The sequence below is a fragment of the Ambystoma mexicanum genome, chromosome 4q (assembly GCF_040938575.1).
Source record: "Ambystoma mexicanum isolate Mex_15411 chromosome 4q, UKY_AmexF1_1, whole genome shotgun sequence".
Lineage (NCBI taxonomy): Eukaryota > Metazoa > Chordata > Amphibia > Caudata > Ambystomatidae > Ambystoma > Ambystoma mexicanum.
In genome coordinates this window covers 520,476,591-520,499,828 of record NC_090928.1, presented here as the reverse complement: position 1 = coordinate 520,499,828, position 23,238 = coordinate 520,476,591, and the positions used below count along the sequence as shown (strand labels likewise).

At 47.7% G+C, this 23,238-nt stretch overlaps 1 protein-coding gene across 4 annotated transcripts in view; it reads right to left on the bottom strand.

Moving 5' to 3' along the window:
* The window catches only part of RALGAPA2 (Ral GTPase activating protein catalytic subunit alpha 2), a 3,672,963-nt gene that overhangs the window by 1,497,179 nt on the left and 2,152,546 nt on the right, over positions 1–23,238 (bottom strand). For all 4 annotated transcript variants that reach the window (XM_069608069.1, XM_069608071.1, XM_069608070.1 and 1 more), the window contains one exon: positions 18,017–18,085. In XM_069608069.1, the coding sequence (XP_069464170.1) occupies positions 18,017–18,085 (69 nt within the window). The remainder of the gene's footprint in view (positions 1–18,016; positions 18,086–23,238) is intronic.

Sequence of the window (23,238 nt, the reverse complement as noted above, 5' to 3'; positions counted from 1 at the left end):
ATGAGACCGTTATGTTGCATGTTTTGGCAGGAGTAAAAAGAGTTGTGTTTGATACCACCTACATGGGTTACCAGACATTTGGCCGAAAAAAATTGGTCGACCAGACAAATGGTCGAACCAATTTGGTCGAAAACCAAATGGTCAAATTTTTTTTTTTTTACTTTTTTTTTTTTTGGGGGGGGGGGGGTCCCCCCCCCCCCAACCCCCTTTTTTTTCTAAAAACTCATTTTTGTAAAAAACGAAAACCCGAAAAATAAATATATAATTAAAAAAAAAAAAAATTCGACCATTTGGTTTTCGACCAAATTGCGTCGACCAAATGTCATTCGACCAGTTTTAGGTCGACCAAATGTCTGGACACCACCTACATGGCATCTATTGAATTGTCCAATGCGTTTGATACAGAGAGAAGGAATAGGTTATGGAACAAACTCCTTTCCTGGAACATTCCATTGAAGATTGTACCGTTGGTGACATTGTTGCACACTGGAACTTCTCAGAGTGTCACGTTGACTAGGGAGGGGGCTGTGTGTTAGGCAGAAACCTGTGCAGTTCCCTTAGGGACCACTGCAAAAGATTTAGGACTACAGGTGGTTGGCAGTAAACCCAATTGGTAGCAGTCTGTACCACCTAGATTTATCTCGTAGCTGTGGCTGAGCAGTCAGACTTCTCTCAAGATGAGTTAGGCAGTATATAGAGTATACACAATAGGTACAGAGATACAGTAGCACAAGCAAACACGGACCAGAGCTTTGGTGTAAAAGTATATAATTATTTATTTAAAGACACACTTGTAAATTACACTAGCACAAAAAGAAGTAAATTCAACACACAGTCACTATTATATAGATACAACCCTAATTACTTATTAGACAAGTCAAATGAGAAACACCACTTATTTTCAGACCGAAGTGAGCGCTTAACATAAGATGGCACTCTAATAAGTTATATAAAAAGGGAGGGAAAAGGCAGAGTTATGAAAGAACACAAATTTCAATACTTTTCAAAGAACCACAGTGAGGCAGGTTAGGCAAAGTCTACTGGAGAGCAAGGAAGTTCAAATGCCAGGCCCACTCTTAGAGAGAGCAAGGGAAATGTGTCCAGGATCACACAGTGGGGTTATGCCCAAAGAGTCTTTGTAGATAGTTCACAAAAGATTGAGATCAAGTCCGGAAAAGTTAGTTAACAGGCCCCAGGCTAACCCAGGTTAGAAAGTCGAGGATTTACTGTCACCCCGAACAATCTGTCGCAAGGGAAGCCAGGCGGGGGACAGTACCTGAAATGGGAAGAACGCTCCAGCGGGGGCAGTTGTTCCTGGCAGCGGGTGCAAGTCGGTGTTTCGTCCAGAGGAAGAGGAGGTCTCGACGTGGAGAAAAGATGAAGGTCGTTGCACTGCCAGGGAAGAAACCAGCCACAGAGTTTCCCGGTTACAAGGTACTACCCTTTTCTTCGCGGTAGTGGTAAACCGTGGTATTCCGATTGCCGGGGTTCTTGGCACGGGCAAGGCAGCCACAAGATGGTCCAGGAAGGCGAAAAGACAGGCAAACTGGTTATCTCCACCAGTCAAAGGAAGAAGACTCTCCGGACTGGAGATCTCCTCTGTCGTCAGGAAAAGTGGTGAGACGGTTCAGCAGGGCTCCACCGGTGGTGTCGTCGTTGCAGGTCGGCTCGGCTTCTCCCTCCTCGGATTCTTTAGGTCCTGTGGCGACTTCTGAAGTTCCAGTCCCCAAAGCCCTGCTTTTATGCAGAAAACCCCCATTCATTCAGGCTAGCTGTCACTCAAACATGCTAAGTGGTGAGCCGGGCGGCTCACCATTTGGGCCAATCACACAAGTGTGCGACTTGAGTTGCCGAGGCAACTCAGTTCAGGGTGCCTAAACCCCCTCTCCCACACCCCCTGTGGTACCCCAGACAGAGTGGCACCACTTTTGGAGGCTTCTGTGGAGAAGCCCGCCAAAAAGTGGAACAAAGGGCTCGACTTGGGTTGGCGTCACAGAAGCAAACATGAACGCCATTTTGGAACCAAGTTTCGGCAAAAAATCCCAACCGGTGAATTTATATTAATTTAATAAACCGGCGGTATGTTCGAGGCCATTTTAAAAAGTGGTAGCCTCGAACAATGGGAAAATCCCATAGGAATATATTTGCGGTCGAATATATAAAGTAGTATCCACTGCCACCAGCCAAAACTCGGTCGGGGGGGACTGGACAGGGCCCCCTCGAACAACAGACCCCGGGGCAATCGAATTGCCCCGACCAGTACGTCCACAATATGATGGTTTGTACTGGTTCTGTTCACAATTTAAGACTAGTAAAGCCAATGGTGACTTTACATGCCCTGGGAGACAGTAGTCAGTCCCAGGGTATGGAGTCTATGTTTGGGGGTCGCTACGACACCCCTGGGTTACTGCACGGAGGGTGCTGTGTAACCCACATTTCAAAAACACATGAAACCCTATGGGGTAAAGGACCCCATAGCCCATAGAACACATACAAAGTCAAAGGAACACCTCAAATCATGTCTAAGAGTGGGAGAAAAAGAGTCCCACTCTTAGCAGGAGAAAAAAATAAACCCCAAAAATCCAGCAAAGCTGCTGGGGGACTCACTAGGTTTGGGAAATTAGCCTTTACAGAGAATTCTCCCTAACACTGTAACACGCTCAGTGCCAACTTTTGTTGGGCTAAAGCAGGGTTGTGTGCTGCCCCCGCCCTATTCAACCTTTATATTTTGGATATTGATGGCCTCTGGGATTCAGGGGTTACAAACCCTGTTAAACTGGGGTCCTTGAGCCTGAAATGGCTAGCCTTCACGGACGACATCATTCTATTTGATAAAACACCTATCGGCTTGCATAGGAAACTTAATATATTCTTCCAATATGCTGTGGATAACAACTGAGTGATTAATGGTCTGAAATCAAAGGTGATGGTCTTTACTACAAAAACATGGACAAAGACATTTAGTTGGAAAGTGGGGTCCCAGCCTTTGGAAAGCGTGCATTTGATGAGGTACCTGGGATATACCTTGACAAACACGTCCGCGAATGAAATTTGGAAAGCTATTCTGAGAAGTAGATTTGAACCTCTGCTCACTAAAATGAGCAAAATATATTCTCATTTGTGTCAGTATTCTCTTTTACCCGTTGTAATGTTTTATTCGATGAAAACAACAATCCTGTATGTTTTGGACATACATCTTACTGATATGGGCCCCTTCTTTCCTTGCAGGGTATGTTATGGAAGAAAACGTTACATCTGGCTAATTCTATTCCTAACGCGGTCATCCGGCACGAGTTTGGCTTAATTTCTCTATCAAGTAGGGCCACCTGGAGGAAGCTTGCAGAGTTTGCCAAGTTTTTAGATCCACCGGAAAACTCACTTTATCAAAGTCTTGGTGCCGGGATGACACAGATGACAGCTGCAACGATAAATGACTTCAAACAAAGAATGGGCAACATTCTACATACAAAAGGTTCCTCAATTGAAGAATTGACTGGGCAGAAACAGTAGACTTACTTGCGACTTATTCTTCTTACAAAGAATGTGCTAGCTTTCCAAGAAAAAGAGCTGACCTACCGAAATATATCAACTTATTTCCATGCCCAAAGGCACGTTTGGTATATATTCCGACTAAATCAGATTCCCACTTTGGAGCGGAAGAGTAGATGGGATACATCTACTCTAACATGCCACTGCAAGTTCTGTAATGATGACAGCAAAACGGAAATCTTAAAACACCTAGTCATGTACTGTACATCGTTGGTAGACGTTAGAGTCCTGCACTTGAATCTGAATCTCTTAATTAACTATTCTGGGCTAGGATGATGTGGGGTAACAGTCTGAGATTAATTCTAGCTTTACATGACTTTAAGAAACTATTTGGTTTAGATCGTAAAGTATCTTTTTGTAATTTTCGCATCATTTCTGATGCTACAAAATGTTCATTTGGGCATTTCTTATTTTATACTTTTTCTTTTTTATCTATTCTTGTTAATTAATTTTATAAATTGATAATTGTGAAAGGTTTAAATTATAGGCCAATAACACAATAGATAAAAAGGAGCTATTGATTGTTTGCTCAAAGTAGAGTGTGGGAGTGCAACCCTATTTTTGAGGATTGATATTTGGTGTTCATTTTGATGTTTACGGGGAAAGATGTGCCCTGAATGTCTCCCTGCACCATAAACTGATTTACTTGAGAAAAATACATTGTCACAATCATTGTAAGAAGCTTGCACCTCGGTAAACAAAATCTTTAAAAAAAACATCTTTATTGACATGGGGAGGGCCACAGGACTGAAGGGAACAGTAGTGGTGGTCCACACAATATGAGCCACTAAAGGTTTAAAACCCGGATATTGTCAGAAACCTTGTCTGTAAAGCAAAAGAAGTTGAAAATGTAAACAAACTGAGAACATTTAAATGCGCAAAGGCAAAGCCTGAAAGCCTGAGAAATCTTTAAAAAAATGTTTCTTTAACTTTCACCCCTGCAATCCATCTTTGATATCTTTTCAAAAGATTCAGAGTTTTTGGGGTCGGACTCCCGGTCCCCTATTAGTGGGTAAAGTTTAGCCTGCAGCCTGGAACATGGTTTGTCTGGGGACCAACTCCGGGGTATCCAAGTAATTGGATGCTTGTTGGGATGACAAACCCTTGTTAAGTGTGGGCGCTGGCTGGAGCCGTGGGTCCAATATTAGCAATTCTGTAATTGCAATTTAGCAACAAAAAGCCAATTAGGCCATAAGTGGTGAAAGCAAAAAGCCGACGCGCGTTTAACCGAAGTCTTTATCAAGGCAGAGGTGAAGTGGCAGCAGACTCGTAATAGAGGTTTTTTTGTTTTCACCACTTCTTAATTTGACACATTGATCTTGTTGGTAGTGTACACCAATAAAACACGATGCCTACAAACCTAAAGACTGGACTATTACTAGACAGTAAAAAATAGCAGAATTGCTAATATTGGACCCTGGGATCCAGCCAGCGCCCACACTTAACAAGTGTTTGCCATCCCAACAAGCATCTTTCATATTGTTTCATCTGTCATAAAAACCAATCCTGCCGCTTCATAACTTGGAGGATCTGGGGCAGAATAACCATTTTGACTTTATCCTGTCAAAGAAGTGGAGAAGCCTCAGGTCCAAAATAGGCCTAAATCCATCCCCACTTTTGAGGATGAGGAAGTAATGGCATTAAAGACTATCCCAGATTTTATAAGATGGTACAAGATGTTAGCAAACGTGGAGGGATTTTCTCCAAGAGAAACAGCTAGGAGGAAATGTTAGCAAATGGAGAGAATTGGGAGTCGAGTACGCAGTGGAAGAAGGAGAGATGGCCTGGAAGAGTCATTGATCCGATGTTATCTCCCACCACTGCTGACCAACCTCATCCTGCCCTACTCCCTCCTTTCTAAAGGAAAATAATTTGTATAGATGATCCGTTCAAAGGGTACTTGCTGCAGGGGTGCTCACTGGCAACTGGGCAAATGTCTTTACCTGGTTAGCTCCCCTATTTCTGAAGGGATTCAAAATATTCCCATGCCGCTGAGGGAGCTGAACTCCCTTACCTGAACTGAGCACCTGTCCCATGGTGGGAAGGAATATGACCAACAGTGAACCCTGTCAGAGGAGGCAGAAGACGTGTTTGAGGGGACCAACAGACCCAGGGTTTTTGGCATGGCCCTGGATGCTTTAAACCTTTCTAAGTTGTCGTTAGTCCTACTACCGAAGAGGTTGACACCGTCAAGTGGCATACCAAAAAGCTTTGCATGTACATCTTGGGCAAGCCCTGACCTTCTGACTCAATAGTGGTGCCTAATTTTGGCCTGTGAGCCCATTGATCTGGTTATGCAATCCGTAGAGTTCAGTCTAATAGTGAAGTGCATCAACAGAGGACTTGCGACAACATTTTAACAAGGCTCATAGTACAAAAAAAACCAAACAGGAGCAAAGCTATACAATAAATTGATATGTAGCCATATAGGTGAGGAGGGCATGAACAACTCAATGTGTAGTACATGTTCCGAAGTCTCTGGCTCAGTCTCTGATACGTTCTTTACGTTGGGCAAAGAGGCAGGAGGTGGGGTTGGAATAATGGCAGGAGGTGGTGGTGGAAGAACAAGAGGCGATAGTGAGATCTCAGAGAGAGGAGCTAAGGAGGGAGTGCGACAGTGTCTGGAACTTGATGCTATCAGGGGGGAAAGAGTGACTTCTCCCAACCCGGAATAAGTGGCCTAGCAGGGTGTATGCCAGAGCCAATAGTACCTACAAAGGTGGGTTGAGGGAGTTGGGAAGGCCCTAGTCCCTGAACCTCACCAAGTGTGTGATGCATACCTATAACCTTGATATTGCTGGCTGCCGCACCATGTCCTACAGCCTTGTATTTGGCAGAAGTTCTCTTTTGTTTCTTACAAAACCACCATGTCCAGAATGCAGTAAATCCGAGAATCATCAAGGCTGAATAAGAGTCTTGCTCCTTTGATGATCTCCAGATTACCTGGCTGAACACTTACTCCATGGGACAGCAGTAAGGCAATGCGAGCGGCAGAAACAAAGGGACATGGCCACGGTACACCACAAACGCCTACATGGGAAAATTGTGGTGGGCTAAAGAGGGTTTTTAAAAGCATGGGACCCGCTGACCTGACCTCTGAGGAAAAGGAAAAAACACTGGCCTGAGAGTTCAGGTGCAGAGAGGGACCATTATGAAAGGGGAGAATTGTTAAGAAAGGAAGGTCTGGATATAAAATACCCACACGGCCAGGGAATCGACGACAGATGTGGAGGTCAGGAGGATAGGTTGCAGATGGAAAGACGAGGCAGGGAGAGGACAGAAGCTGTAGTGGAGAGCTGAGGATGTGTTGGAGACTGCAATAGAGTGCAGATGAGGTACTTGGTTTGAGGGAGCGTGGTATCAAGTGTAAGAGAGTGGAGTGACTTGTGGGCATGAGTGCTGGAACTAGTGATAGAAAGGGAGGAGAAGATTGCTGAGAATAGAGGGAGACTAGAAGGAGAGATTAAGGCACAGAGAGTGAGTAAAAGAGTGGATGCAAGGGTGAAATATAGAGTAGACAAGTGCAGAGGGGGAGAGGTGATGGACAGAAGAGAAAGAAAGATCAGGAGAAAATAGGAGGGAGAGAGAAGGGAAGAAGGGGTGGAGGCAAAGAGAGAAAAGGGGTGGGTATGAGTAGAGGGGAGCGGGGGGCGTGGCCTAAGTCCATGGACTGAAGACGTGCTTGCCCTGAGCTCCTGCCCCGATCCTGAAGTAGATCCTCCGAAAATACACCCAGCCTGACCTGCCGAGGCATACAACATATGCCCAGCTGCCCCAAGCGATCCTGCATTGCCCGCGGGTGATATCTGGACAAAACGGAAACCGGCAGCGCACTAACGCGACCTCCGCGCCCGAACCCCCCGGAATCAAAGATGGCGGCCTCGTCGGGAGCCTCGAGGTGAGAGGCGGCTGAGAACTGAGGGAGGCGGCGCCCGCGTCCCCGGAGAAAGCGGAGCCTCTGGACACCTGAGGCCCCCCACCCCACGCGCGGAGACCATCGAGCGGTGGGGGGGAGCGGGCCGGGACAGAGGACCTGGGCTGCGGTGTGCCCCTGGGGGTGTCGGGGGCCCTACCTCCATCCTCGGCGGACATTTCGGTCCGCGGTGGCCTGACTTGGGCGGCCCGGACCGCCTCCGACCCCCGACGGGCGCCGGGGGTGCCCCGCTGCTGAGTGGCGAGGGGGAGCGGGCGGGGACTGGGGGCCTGGGCTGCTGTGGGCCCCCGGAGCGGCACATCGAGCACTCCGGGGACACTGAGATCCTACCTGGAGTCCGGCGGCGGCGTACATCCTCGGCGGATGATTCGGTCCGCGGCGACCCGGTCCGGGCGACCTGGAACAAGCACACGACATCTCCCCGCCTCCTGCCTGCGGGGGGGACAGACAGCACCGCACCATAAGTCCTGCGGCGCTGGGAGGGGGAGCTGACCCCTGACCTCGGACACAGCCCCCTGGAAGCACCGCATCAACACACCACGAGAACGGGGTGAGCAGCGCGAGGTCCCTGCGGCAGGCGGGAAGGCGACACCCGAAAAGCACTAACGCCCTAAACCCCTCCACATAACACGGCTGGGGGCCCCGGGGGCGGACCAGCTCCCCGGGCCCACGCAGCCGTCGGGAACGGCCTGAACAGCCTAAGATAGGCGAGGACACCCTGCAATCCGGACTAATAGAGGTCCAGGAAAAGAGGCGCTGCGGAGCGTGAGGCGCAGCGACAACTGAGCGCCCAGGAGTCGCCGCGACTGCACAACTACCAAACAATAGGGGCCGCTGGAGGCCCGGCGCCAGCGGCGCAGGAGAATAAGACTGCCTGGAGGGGCTGCGCCGCCGTGGACTCCAACGAAGAAAGCCACTGACCCCACGGTCTGAGAACAAGCGAGCGAGTCCTGAGGAAGAGTGCAGGACCGGGTACCCGAGAGCGGGGGATGTCACCTCCCAAAGGAAAATCGAAAGCTGCAACAATGGACTCCTTTACAACAGTTATGCCCAAGCAGCAACGAGAAACAGGGGCAGCAGCAGCGCAAACGACCCAAGAGGGAGACCCAACAAACATGCAGCTACTACAGGCAATAACAGCGCTACGAACATCGCTCGAAACCAGAATCGATGAGGTCAAAACGGACATACAATTGATCAGACAAGATGCCCGCAACCTCACTGAAAGAGTGACCTCGGTGGAAGCCACACTGCAGGACAACGTAGACAACACAACGGAACTCAAATCCAGGGTACAGGACCTCGAGCTAAAGGTGGCAAGGCTGGAGGCAAGGTCGGAGGATGCGGAGGGGAGGGCCCGCCGCAACAACGTCCGAATCCTCGGAGTCCCGGAAGGCATGGAAGGCCCGGACCCAACCGAATTTATAGAGACGATGTTACAACAGGAAATCGGCGCCGGCAATCTGTCCCAGGGATTCTCTATAGAGCGAGCCCACAGGTCCCTACAAAAAAGACCTCCGCCGGGCTCACATCCACGCCCAATGATTGCCAAAGTCCTAAACTTTAGAGACAGAGAGACTATACTAAGATTCTCCAGAGAAGGAGGGGAAATTAGGAGACAAGATGCCAAAATAGTGGTGTACCCGGACTACACCCCCACTGTACAACGCACGAGAAATTCCTTTATCCCGGTGAAGGCAAGACTACGTGAGCTCAACTTGAAGTATATGCTGATGTACCCATCGCGCCTTAAAGTGATACACAGAGGTAAAGCGGTCTTCCTGGACACCCCGGAGGCGGCAAACATGTGGCTTGAACACAACAACCTTGCAGACGGCAAGGAAGGAATGGCAAGAGGAACCGCAGGACGTTGAACGCCCGAAGAACCGGGTGGGAAGGACCGATGACAGCAAAACAGGTTGATGGACAAACCAAAGACTGGCACGACAAAATACAGCATCAAAGAAGCAACAAAGGGCAGGAGCGCACCAACCTACACGACAAGACGTCAACACACCCCCTCAAGGCACGTGTAGGCATACCGCCGACACAACACCCGCACCGGGAGGCCTGGAAAGGCCCAGAAGGCTCGGGAGCCCCTGAGCGTTGCAAGTTGGAAGCAACTGCTGGGGGCAGTTCAAAGTTCCACTGTTTACTGCTCACATTCACCAGAATGAACGTTACTACTGTTGGTAAGTCTCCAAGGGGAAAGAAGAGAGGGGGAGGAGGGGCCGACCGAAGGGAAAGGGAAACCAGTGCCTTGGCCCACACAGGGAGGGAACCTCCCACAACAGACCCGCAATCACGGGCATTTAAGAGGATGAAGCAGAATGACTACCATACCCACTTTAGACCACCATGACCACTACGGCAATTAAAATACTGACATGGAACGTGAGGGGCCTGGGGACATACCTCCGCAGAAACAGAGTCAAGACCTACCTGCACAGGAAGGGGGTGATGATAGCACTCTTACAGGAGACCCACTGCTCCGCGGAATCAATGGCCAAACTCCAAACACACTGGGGAGGGCAGGGATTCGGCACAGCCTATTCCAGATATGCTAGGGGAGTATATACCTGGATACACCCACAGCTCCCCTTCCGCTTGACCAAATCAGAAATAGACCCGGAAGGCAGATATGTAATGCTATGGGGACACATAGAGCAGACGGAGGTGTGCATCCTGAACTCCTACTTTCCTAATAGCAACATACCGGCCCACTTGAACTCGCTATACCCCAAAATCGCACAGCACAGAGACGGTCTGTTTATCTGGGGGGGCGACCTCAATTGCATATGCGACCCAAACCTAGATAGATCCATCCCCCTCCCGAAAGGTCCGTCAGCAGCAACAACCGCTCTGACTGCAATGATAGATAGACTGGACCTGGCAGACATATGGCGAGAAATGCACCCAGCCGTAAGAGGATACTCATACTATTCATCCCCGCACAACCTATACACGAGGTTAGATCACATCCTCATCGGCAGGGAACACTTACCTCAGGTGGAGGGAGCGCAGTACCTAGGAAGGACCATCTCTGACCACTCCCCGCTCCTAGTAACATGGAACCACAAAGGCCCCAGACCCCCAATTCCCATGTGGAAAATGCCGGCAGAGGCTCTTAAAGACCCCGCCTTCAGAGAAGAACTACAAGAATCCATAGATAGTTACATAGAAATCAACGTGGGAAGCGTGGAACACAGTAGCACGGTATGGGATGCCCTAAAAACGGTGATAAGGGGGGAGACCATTGCAAAGGCTGGTGGAATCAGGAAACTGCTCAGGAAGGACTTAGACCAACTAGAAAGGGAGATCGGAGAACTGGAAGCGGCCCCCATAGACACCCGGGAAAGGGAACCAGAACTTCAAAGGCTAAGGGGGGAGAATGAAACAGCGTGGCGCAGACTAGAAAAGTTTGACCACACGGCCAAAACGAACAGATCACATACGGAAGCGGATAGACCGGGCAGGCTACTGGCCTGGCTATGCAGCAGGGAACACCCCAGACACCCCACCACATCATTGCGAGACGAAGCAGGGAACATACACCACACGCAGCAGGGTGTCAACGAAGTCTTCAAAGAATACTATAAATGCCTATACTCACACGCGGAGGAGGTCCCCCAGGAACTGATCATGGGCACGCTGGATGAGATTGGACTCAATAGAATGTCAACTGAACAGGCCATGGCACTAGATACAGAAATCACACCTGAGGACATAACCGAAGCAATTAGGTCCCTAGCCACGTGTAAGGCACCTGGCACTGATGGGTTGCCCTCAGAGTTTTATAAAGCCTATGAATCCTCCCTCACACCCCTGCTACATAAAGTATACCAAGAGGCATATGAGAGGGGGATACTACCAGAAAGCATGAGAGAAACACTTGTGGTCCCAATCCTGAAGCCAAACAAACCGGCAGACCTGTGCGACTCATATCGCCCGCTGGCAATGCTAAATTATGATGTAAAAATTCTAACCACCATACTGGCCAAGCGCCTATCTAAAATAATAGGCGACATAATACATCCCGATCAGAATGGTTTTATACCAGGGCGCAATACGTCAATGAACCTGCGCAGGCTGCAACACATTATAGCGCAAACTAGTGAAGACGAGAGCCCCAGTGCATTACTATCCCTCGATGCCATAAAAGCTTTCGACTCCATTTATTGGGAGTGGCTTGTGGCGGCACTCAAGGAATTTGGCTTCGGACCCGGATTTATCAGATGGGTCGAGATACTATACACCAAACCAAGCGCAAGAGTAAAGTCAGGGAAACATGTGTCAGACGCCTGGAACATACAAAGAGGGACTAGACAAGGCTGCCCATTATCCCCAATGTTGTACGTATTGGGGCTGGAACCCATAGCTATTTATTTCCGGAAACAGTTTTTTGATGCCGGCATAAGACTGGGAGGGGTGGACCACATCATTTCGCTCTATGCAGATGACGTCCTTATATATGTCAGGGACCCACACATCAACGTGCCAACCATACTAGAAGTCCTGGACAACTATTCCAGAGTCTCTGGGATCCAATTTAGCAAGACAAAATCCTGCTTGTTCCCACTAGCGGCCCTAAAAAATGAGGACGTAGAAACACTCCCGGAGGTAGGGATAAGATGGCAGACCACCACATTCCGATACCTAGGAATCCAAATAATGCACACCCCAGCACTGATGCACGAACATAACACAAAAGCAGCGATCCCGGCCCTGCGCAGATCCATGAACTTTTGGTCGAGACTCCCCTTGTCTATGATGGGAAGGGCATCCATAATTAAGATGATTGTCTTACCGCGATTCCTATATGGGTTCCAGAATGTACACTACTATATTAATAAACCCCTCTTCCGGCTGCTCGAGACGCTAATAAGAGAGTTCATCTGGGGGGAAAACAGACATAAGATAGCGCTGTCGACACTGACCCTGCCATACACACAAGGTGGCATCCAACTCCCAAACCTAGAAAAGTACTACCTAGCAGCACAGCTTAGCTTTGTACTCAAATGGCTATCCGATGAGCCCACAGATGAAACACCCCTGCTACAGTCCATGAGCCTCCCATTCACCCTGAAGGAACTGGTCTGGGTACCCACGAAACTGCTAGGTACGGCACCCCACATAGTCACCTTGGGGAGGGAGATCTGGCGCAGAACAAGGACACTCACCCGCACACAGAACGCTTACGCACCTGAAATACCCCTACTCGCAGACCTGTACACAACGGTCACTGATCTAAAACAAATTAGATTGTGGGAAAGCGGAGGGGTTTACACCTGGGGAGATCTTTATGAAGAGGGCACCTTTAAAGAATTCGCCATATTACAAGAAAGGGAGGGCATCCACACGGGCCAGTTCCTCTGGTACCAGAAGGTCCGCTCCACAGCACAAAGCAAATGGGAAGCGTGGCCGGAGGAACCGGATCCGGAGCCACTACTCACGCTGTTATATAATATGGGGGAGGGCAGTAGACCAATATCTCAAATATATAGACACCTGAGCGACATACCCAACCCCCGGAGCGCGGAAATGAAAAGAAAATGGGAAACAGACGTAGGCAGAGAAATGACAGAGGGGGAATGGAACAGGGCACTTACATTCCCCAAGGAGGTGTCCAGGAATCATAGATTCAGACAAATACAAATTAATGTGCTGCACCGAACCTACCTAACCCCGAAACGAATAGCTAAGTTTAACAAACAATCGCAGTCACACTGCACCTGGTGCATGAGGGAGGAAGCGGATCTAATACACATGATGTGGGAATGCCCCAAGTCCAGGACACTGTGGGATAGGGTAAAACAGACATGTGAGAAAGCAGGCATGACCAACTACAAATGGGCACCTGAGGAATGCCTACTCGGAACCTATCCTAGGCTAGCTAAACTGAAACACACAGTCAGACTCATGGACATAGCGTGCATCCTGGCCAAAAGAACCATAGCCATGTCCTGGAAACGACCCGCAGGTCCGCAATACAAAGCATGGCATAGTGAAGCAGAGCGATGGGTGTCGGCCGAGACCAAGGCCTGGGTCGAAAGTGTCACTAAATCTACGGATGAGTCCAGCAGAGCTCTCGAGGCATGGAAAGAACTCACTAGGCATATGTTCCTCCCCTCGGACGACAAGCCCCCATGAACCCATGACCCGAAACGAACCCGCCTACAAGACAAGAAAGGGCAAGCCCAGACGTGCGACTGGAAATGAGGATGGCCCTGGGAAGGTGTCCCCCCTGCACCCCCCCTGAGTATGCTACCCAACTTCCCTACATCCCCTCCTCCCTGAAACAAAAGAAGCGGAAACACACGGACATGGCAAGGAGACAGTTACTGTTACCTGTTATTTGTTGTTTGTTATATTGTTAAGGCTAAACCGAAAAGCACTGTAAAAGATTACGCACAAGACGCGTTTTGCAAAACTTGTAAGAGATATTACTAAAAATGCCAATAAACAAATTTTAAAATAAAATGAGTAGAGGGGAGCAAGGAATGGAGGGAGAGGCGAGTAGTAAGGAAGAGAGTGAAAGAATAAGTGACAGGCAAAAAGGGGAGACAAGAGAAGAAGAATATGAGCAAGAACAGGGAGAAGAAACAGCCAAAGTGAAGGAGAGTATGGAAAGGAGAGATCTGAGAAAGCACACCATCATCATTATCTTTGGGAACACCAGAGAAGGTCGTCATTAGACATTCCTGGAAGAAGTGAGATAGAGAAGAGAAAAGTACTTACCTCCAGTAATGTTCTTTCTGATGGATGTTCCTCCCATGGTTTCTTCAAATTAGATATATTCTTCCTGTAGCAGCTCTTCGAAATGTTTGAGTAGGAGGCGCTGTGTGGCTCAGGCTTTGAGGTTCCTCAGAGCTCTTCATCATTAAGTCCAGACCCAACGTCAGCGTCTGTACAAAAGGCCCACACCAGGTGACCTCAGTTACTTGTTTCTTATCCCATACAGAGCCATGCACTGAAAGAGACAGCAACAGGAAAGGCTCCCTGATTGTGGGGCAGGTAGGGAATTGAGGATCTGTGGGAAGAACATCCATCAGAAAGAACATTACTGGAGGGAAGTGATTTTTCTTCTAATGGATTGTGTCCTCTCACAGACTCCTCATCTTAGACTCCCATAGCAATAACAAAATGCATGAGAGGGAGGAGCAAACTGTGCTGGTCCTATACTAGAACATACTGCAGGACACCTCCACCAAAGTGGATATCCTAACCTGAAAGCGTGTTCAGACAGTAATGTTTTGCGAACCTGTGGATAGAAGGCCACACTGCCACTTGTCAGATGTCCTGAATTGGGACTCCCCTTTGGGGTGGCCATTTGGCACCCACATCCCTGGTTGAATGTGCCCTGAAGCCCTCTGGGATGTATTTTAACACCATGGAGTAGCATTAAGATACGCAGAGTACAATCCATCTTGATGTTGCCCGTTTCATTTCCCGCTTGCCCGTCGTCGGGCCAGTGCATCCCACAACGAGCTGATGCTGCAGCCTGAAGGAATCCATTCTGGCAATGTAGAATCTCAAGGCTCTTTGCGGGTTGAGCCTATTCAGTCTCTCCTCGTCAAAGGGATGAGGTGGCGTGTAAAAGGTTGGCAAGCAAATCTTCAGTGTAAGGTGAAATTCAGACACCTCCTTGGGTAGAAAAAAAGGGCGCACTCTGAGCATTTCCTTGTCCCTTAAGAAAATTGTTAAGAGGGGTTTACAAGCCAGAGCCTGGAGCTCACTCACCCTCCATGCTGATGTGGTGGCCACAAGGAAGGATTTCTTCCAAGTAAGAAGCCTGAGCGGACAAGTGTGCAATGGCTCAAAGGGTATTCCCATTAGAAAAGTCAGTACCAAGTATAGATCCCATGCCGGCACAACATAAGGGCCAGAGGAAAAGTATGCGTTAGTCCTTTCAGCATTGCATGACAATGGGGACAGTGAAAAACTCTTTTAGCATGCGCTTAAAGATGGAAAGCGCTGCCAGAGAGACTTTGACAGTCGCAATTTGTAGGCCGTGCCTGATTAGGTCTAACAGGTATCACAACCTTTGATAGGTCACACAGGAAAGGGCCAATTTCTTGAGCAAAAATGCTTCCATCAGCAGCGGTACAGTGCCTACGCTGCCGGTCTCCTAGCCGAAAGCAACATCTCCATCACATCATTCAGGAGGTCCCTGTTTCTATAAATCAATCTTTAACAAGCCAGGCTGAGTATGCCCAGGTCTCCTGCTTGTGAGAGCAAGTTAGCCCTCTGGGGAAGACACAACAACCATGTCCTCCTGGCCCAATTCGGAGCAATCAGAATCATGGTTGCCCCGTACCTCTTCGACCTTCTGTTTATCTGAGGAGTGGCTGGGACCAGCAGAAACACATACAGTAGTGGAAAGTTCTAATCCATGACAAAGGCGTCCCCCAGCACCCAACTCGGGGGAAATGCCCGGGAGCAGAACAGTTCACACTTTCAGTTGGAAACAGATTCACCTGAAGGGGGTTCCCCAAAGAGACAAGATCTGCAAAAGGACTTCCTGGCATAGGTCCCACATTTGAGAGAACAAGCCCTACCTTCTCAGGGCATCCACAGTTGTGTTCCCCATCATGCCCAAGTGAACGGCAGACAAAGAGATCTTGTTCTTCAATTCCCACAAGCAGAGCTGCATCCCCTCCATGCACAAGGGGGAGTGACCCTACACCACATCTGTTGTTAACGTAGTGCATTACCACTGCGTTGTGCATCATGATCAGGACAGCCATTCTCCTTTATAGAAGGCAAAAAGGCTATCAGCACCAATCTGATTGTCGTTGCCGCCAACAGGAGTCCTGTCTCTGCTAGGGTCCAGACCCAACAACGTCAGCTTGCCCAGTTGAGTGCCCCAGCCCATCACGGAGGCATAAAGTGACTATGGTCACTTCTGGCCGTGGTTGCCAAAAAGTCTCTATTGCCATCAGGTTCTCTCTGCCAGTCCACCACAGGAGATCCTGTGCAACTCTGTTCGAAATCTACAGTAGGTTTGTCATGTTACCTAAGAATTGTGACCATTGAGACCTGAGAGCCTACTGTAGTGACCTCATTCTCAATCGGGCCTATGGCACCAGCAAAATGCAGGATGCCAGGAGACCGAGCAACAAGACATCTAGGGCTGGCAGGATATTTGGGTATTTTGAAATTTGGTTATCATCCGAGGAATGTGTAGAGCCCTTTCCTCTGGCTGAAAAGCAAACACACACACAGAGTTCATATCTGCTCCTATGAATTAGAGCGTTTGGGAAGTGTGAGAAGCCTGACGACATCCACACATATATTCCCCTTGGGTCCCCTTCTCGGGTGACCAGATAAAGGCCAACGCTTTTGGATCCCGACCCCGAGAGTGGAGAAGCAAGGAAGGATCACCTGGATGGAGGGTCGTTGGAGTGTGAGAATGAGATGTCCTCAGGTGAGACACAGTATTCCACATTTCAATTTCAGGGAGAACCCTATATGCCAGAGGTGGTTGTAGGGTGTTACTATCCCTGTCCCACTGACCCGGAAACTGCCAAAACATGGTTTCACTGTAGAAGCACCAGAAGAAGGAAAAAGAAGAGAAGTGTTAAGAAAAACAAGCGAGACATGGTATCCCCTTATCCGGTTGAGAATCACCAAACCCTTCCCTAACCTTTATAAGTTATTGTAAAGCTGTTCCCCACATTTCCCCATATATGGCACTTGACAGCACTGGAAAGCCGAAGAAACAACTAAGACTAATGAACACTAAACCCTTTCACCACTTTAAAACTGAGACAAGGGAGATGCCAAGTAGGAACTATGAGAGTCAGGCACGTCCCTTCAACATTTTGACAACTCTTGAGCAACCTGCACCAAATGTAAAAAGATTCCATCACACATCCTCCAAAACTGGTCCTTCCCAAATTTTACAAACGATTCAGACTATAATAAACATCCCGTTTCACAAACTATTTCTGAGAAACTTAAAAACATGCCCCTACTCAGAATGATCAGGAAAAGATAGCTGCACCAATGAATTTGCAAACCTGGATTTGAGGTTCCACAATGTAAAAATCCCAATTACACATTTGATTGGGTTAAATTGAAAAATACTTTAGAAGCAGCCACTTGCTAAATATGAGGATGCAACAGAATCTTTAAAGAATTTCCTAAAAAACAACAATAGGCACTTTTTGGGAGAAACATCATATGGCACCAGCCTTCCCAGAGCATGCAAAATCTAAACCTACTGGGTGTAGTGTGACAAATGTGCACATTTCAGGAGGTGTTTTTGGCCACAGGCAAGGGATGGGGTCCTAAAGGTTGATTTGTTGATAAAAAACAGCGTGTGGAGATTTAGTATCTTATGACCATAACTGCTTTTCATTCAAAAACTGTCTGAAAAGCTTGGACTGTGGTGCTTACATTCCATATAGAAAGAACACACTATGGTTGTCTGTGAATAATACAAAACACAAATACATCTAAGAGCAAGATTTGTTTATTTCAAATCAATATGGATATCAATTCTAGATACAGCCTAGTGTTAAAACATACCTGTTTATCTGTTTCCATGGAGGAATGTTCAGCGCTAGGCAAAAGGAATGCAATGGTAGCCACAAGAATCTGCAGAAAATGAAGTATTGTCAAAAGCGGCAACATATGAAAATAACCTGAAATATTATAATTTCATTTTTGATACTACTAAATTAAAGACAGTGCCACAATGGTTTGCCATGCATATCAAACATTCTTATAGCCTGTTTAGTTAGATATTTTTTCTTTATTCCTAACAACAAAAAAAGAGGAAATGTCAGAATTTGTAGCTACATTTAGTATTTGATTAAACGCTTTCTGACCTTATTATTACAGTTTTTGCATCTGAACTGAATAAGGGTGAATCCATATCTGAATCACAGACGACCTCGTCTTGCACCAGCTTTTAATTTGGGCAGATTTAACCAGTAAGAACTCTCAGTATATCACATGTGCTAAAGTCCCCTGCCTGGTTTACGGGGACCCGCAAGGTGGTGACTAATGGGGTCTGGTATCACCCCTAACAAGTGGAGACTGAGCTAAGGGGTGGTATGGGGAGGAACTCAGATTCACTCCACCTTGGTCCCAGTTAATTGACAGGAGGGCAACCACACTGCTGCATTGCAAGCCGGTTTTGGGGTTAGACTTCCCTGCACATCACTATTCTGGAAGGGCAGGCCAGTCTAGAAAGAATGTAGCTGCCCAAACCCTTCTGAGTCTATTCAGGGTGATGTTGGTGTAATCCCACTGATCCCTCAATACTGAGGGAGCCTAATCAGACCCAAAACACCAAAACAGTCGAAGGCTTGTCTTTAAGGAAAATGGTGTCCCTCCACCAGATGATGGAAGCAAGTGTTTGGATACTGTTGCCAGTCCGATAAATACCTCAAATAACCTTTCTTACTGAATTTGTTGGACCCGGGGTGAACAGTTTGCAGTATCCAGAATGTTGAAACTTCATCTAGGGATGGTGAGCTGCAGAGGCATTGTTCCCCATCAAGAGATTGTCACTCATGGCATACAATGTCACACATTTGCTGCCTGTCCAAGGAAAAGCATTTCACAAGCTTACCCAGTGTGCTGCAGACCAGTAAATAACTTGCTTAACACATCAGCGCTCAGAATCTAAGATGATGGATAGAGCCGTTTTGGACTTGGCCAAACCCATTGTAGACCGAGGCATCCTCGGATGTAATCAGGGAGAACAGTCAATCACAGCCCTCACAGAGTTACAAGCCTCAGGTGCAGACACTGACTAGAAGCACCACCCAAGGGGTGGAAGGAACACTATAAAATCACTGCGCTCCAGTTCGACTGTGTGGCATGTAGGAGCAGGAGTCTCTTGCTTGTAGACGGCAAGAGAGTGGTTAAAGAAACAGAAGCAAGAGAGACAGAGAAGAGTGGAGAGGTGGCAGTAGCGAAGAGCATGAGGAGGTGATAAGAGTAGAGAGTCACATAGGTGATAACATTAGAGGGTGAGAGAGAACACGGAAACAAGAAGTGTGAGAGGAGAAAAGGAGATGGAGAGTTGAGGGTTTAATAGAGCAGCCAATAACATCAGGAGAGTGGAAGACAAAAGGAAATGGTGTGAGAAAGGAGGAGAGGGTTTTATGTTCATTCATCCCCAGTTTTTTGTTGCGCAATTTTTTGCCGCAAATTGTTCGATGATTCTGTCTGGCTAAAAATATTCTGCAATAAAAGTGCATTGGAAAATAAAACGGGCGATGGATGAACGTTGTACCGAGGAGAGAACACCACAAGATGGTGCTAGGTAGGTATGGTGATATAGAGTAGGCAGGAGAGTGAGAGGAAGGCCGAGATAAATCCAGCAGCTGATTAGGCAAGGTCAGTAAGAGCAAGCAGGTTACAGCAGGCTGGTCAGCCCTAGACAGAACCAGACGGTGGGGGGAGGAATTAGTCGGTCGGTTAGCTTATGATGAGATTGAAGAAGTGAAGATAGAGAAACCAGGAGGCGGAAGCCCAGGTTGGACCAGACCCCAGGGGCTATGACCACCAGCCCACCTATATCCAATAACTGGTTTGTTCAAAAGACTTCGCAACAGACAGTGTGGGGTATGAGTTCACAGAAAGCCTGCATTTAGCTCAGACCAAGGAGAATTATCTGGTTCACAATGAGAGAAAGGGTTAGGTGACCCTTTTGGTACTGTGAAAACTGGGACACTTTTCTGGGGTTGGGTAGGTCTAGATATCTGCAGAAGAGACACTGGGCAAGGGGAGGTTTCGGAGGAGGAGACCGAACCCCACTGAGGAGAAAAGCATCCTCACCTTTGTTTTGTTTTGGAACATGCCCTTTACCTTTAAGGTCTCAATCTTGTAACTAATCCCTCACTAAAGACAGTACACTCTGACACACGGTCTTGGCATACTTCTTGATCCCAGATGGAATCCAGTACACCAGACCAACTTGGTTTCATAAATACATAAAGAAGAGGGCGAGGAAAAATAAAGACTTGGACGCAGAGTAATGAAGATAGCTAATGAAGGTACACTAGAAGCACCTGTCCCAATGATATGTAAAAATAAGAAACTCCCCGTCAGCGGAATGAGACCAGGAGATGAGTTGCAAAGATAAAGTTTATATAATCATAAAAAGTGCCAGCAAAGAACTCTTTTACCCGAGCGCGCACTGCCAAAGCATTACACTGGCAGCACATTAAAATGACACACAGCATCACTGACGACGACATACATAGTGTACACATTCTTACATCGGATTGGAGAGGGGCCTATAGACAGTTGATAATATAAGGGATACAAGATGTTAATTGACTGCCGTCTCTCAGTTGCTCTTGGCACACGTGGGTCTGCTGGGCTCATCTCCGCAGTGTGAAGGTCATGTTGAGGGTGTAACATAACTATCTAACTAAACAACACAACAGGAACTGATAATGCAGAAATAATGGCACACAAAATCTTGCATGAATAGGGGTGCATAGGTGAAATGAGCTAATATATTAGCATTCCAACCTCTGCACTTTGGATTTTGTTTGAAAACGGAATGCCTGCACCCAGGTGCCCACCCCAAAGGTTTGATCTACCGTCGATTTTGGGTGCTAGCGATATAGGTGGATGTGTGTTGTTTTTGGGAGAATATACTGCTACATGGGATTAGGGCTGTGGTGGGGGTTCAGGATTGGTCAGGGCATGGGAGGGTCAGATGGGTATCAGCATGAAAGGAACTGGGAGGTCGGAGCTGGTGGGCTCTGGCCTGGCAAGGTGGGGGTTGAGAGGGCACAGGCAGTTTAGTGGAGATGAATGGGCACTTGGGCTTATGACTTGTCACTGTCTCTCGCTCTCTGCAGAGCACATTCTTTCGGAAAAGATACTACAGGATTGTAACTAGGCATGGCCGGGCTTCTGTGAGAAAAGGGCTCGCGCAGAGCTGGTGGGGGAGGAAGGGAGAGGCGATGGTGTGGGCTGGGTGTGCGAGGCACTGGGGATGGGAGAGCTGCATTTCTACAGAGAGATGGATTTTCAGGCCTAGCAAAAAGATGGCGATGGGCCTACTTCAAAATGGCTTCTTTTTGCGGGGCTGGGGGCTATAGTGTATGTGTTATTTTCTTATGGGATTTCGTATGATATAAGCACATGGTGGGTGCCTTTCCCTTTGCTACTCTGTACGTTATTCACCTAGAGTGATGTCGAAGGGGGGTGGGCAAGGATCGTCTCCTTCCAAACACTAACAAGTAAGCTGCGCAATCATCACCTTTTCCCTCCGCCTTGTCATAGTCCTTATTTAGAGAAGGCACCCTGAAAGCTGTCCCCAAAAAGACAAAAAAGAACAAGTTACTTACCAACTGGTAAAGTTCTTTCGGCTGGATGTTCCTCCAACGTATTCCACATCTTTGACATGTAATGTCCACAGCTGTGTAGTTCGGAAACTTTTTCGGCAGAGGGCGTCCTGCGTCGGGTCGACATCACTCGAAGGCCTCCTTCGAGGGCGACGTCACCGGATGTTATAAATAGGACACACGGCACCCTTAGCCTCAGTTTATGTTTTTTCCACCATAACGTGCGACATGCACATATCCAATGCCTGCTTGACTGCACATAGCCTTGCGGAAACCTAAGCTGCAACTGCATAGGAAATTCTCCAGAGGGGCAGGCTGGGAGGGCGATGTGGAATATGTTGGAGGAACATCCAGTCAAAAGAACGTTACCAGTTGGTAAGTAACTTGTTCTTCGAATGGATTGTGTCCTCCAACGTATTCCACATCTTTGACAGACTCACAAAGCAGTACCAGAAAATGGAGGAGGGAAAAGAACTTAGAGTATCCAATCAGATGGTTGTATTCTAATTGACCTTTTTACAATTGACCTCGGGAGAATTGACCTAATTTAGTAGGTCAATTACGACATATATGCGGGGGGGAAACCCCCCCGCAATCCCCCAACCCAAAACCCCCTGCAATCCCCCACCCAATCGCTTTCTATTTTTTATAATCCAAAACCAACCCAATACATATATAAAATAACTAAAATAATATAAAGGTCAATTGTGCAGAAGGTCAATTGTAAAAGGTCAATTTGGGTAATACCAATCAGATGGCAGAATAAAGAACCGCCTTACCAAAGGCCATATCTTGACCATGAAGTGTATCAAGGGAGTAATGTTTAACAAAGGTGTGGATAGAAGCTCATGTGGCTGCATCACAAATGTTCCGAATAGGAACTCCCCTCTGCTGGGCAGTGGAAGTAGCCACGCCCCTAGTAGAATGAGCTTGCAACCCATCAGGAGTGTCCTTAACCACCAAACGGTAATATTCAGTAATGGGGAGGATAATCCAACTGGAGAAGGTCTGTTTTGTACCAGCTTGGCTCAATCGGTGACTAGCATATCCCACAAAGAGTTGATCGTTCAATCTGACCCTGGACATCCTACAAATATAAAAGCTGAGAGCTCTGCTAGGATCCAACCTATGGAGTCGTTCCTTATCCTTCCCAGGATGAGGAGGAGGATATAAAGAAGGAACAACCACTTTCTGGCACAAATTAAATTCAGACACTACCTTAGGTAGAAAGGATGGACATACCCTCAGTACAACCCTATCCTTGTGGAACACAGTAAAGTGTGGCTTAGATGAAAGTGCCTGAAATTCACTCACTCTGCGAGCGGAAGTAACTGCAACCAAGAACACTGTCTTGAAAGACAGTAACATCAAAGGACAAGAGTGCAAATGCTAAAACAGAGCACCCATAAGGAATTTCAAAACCAAATTCAG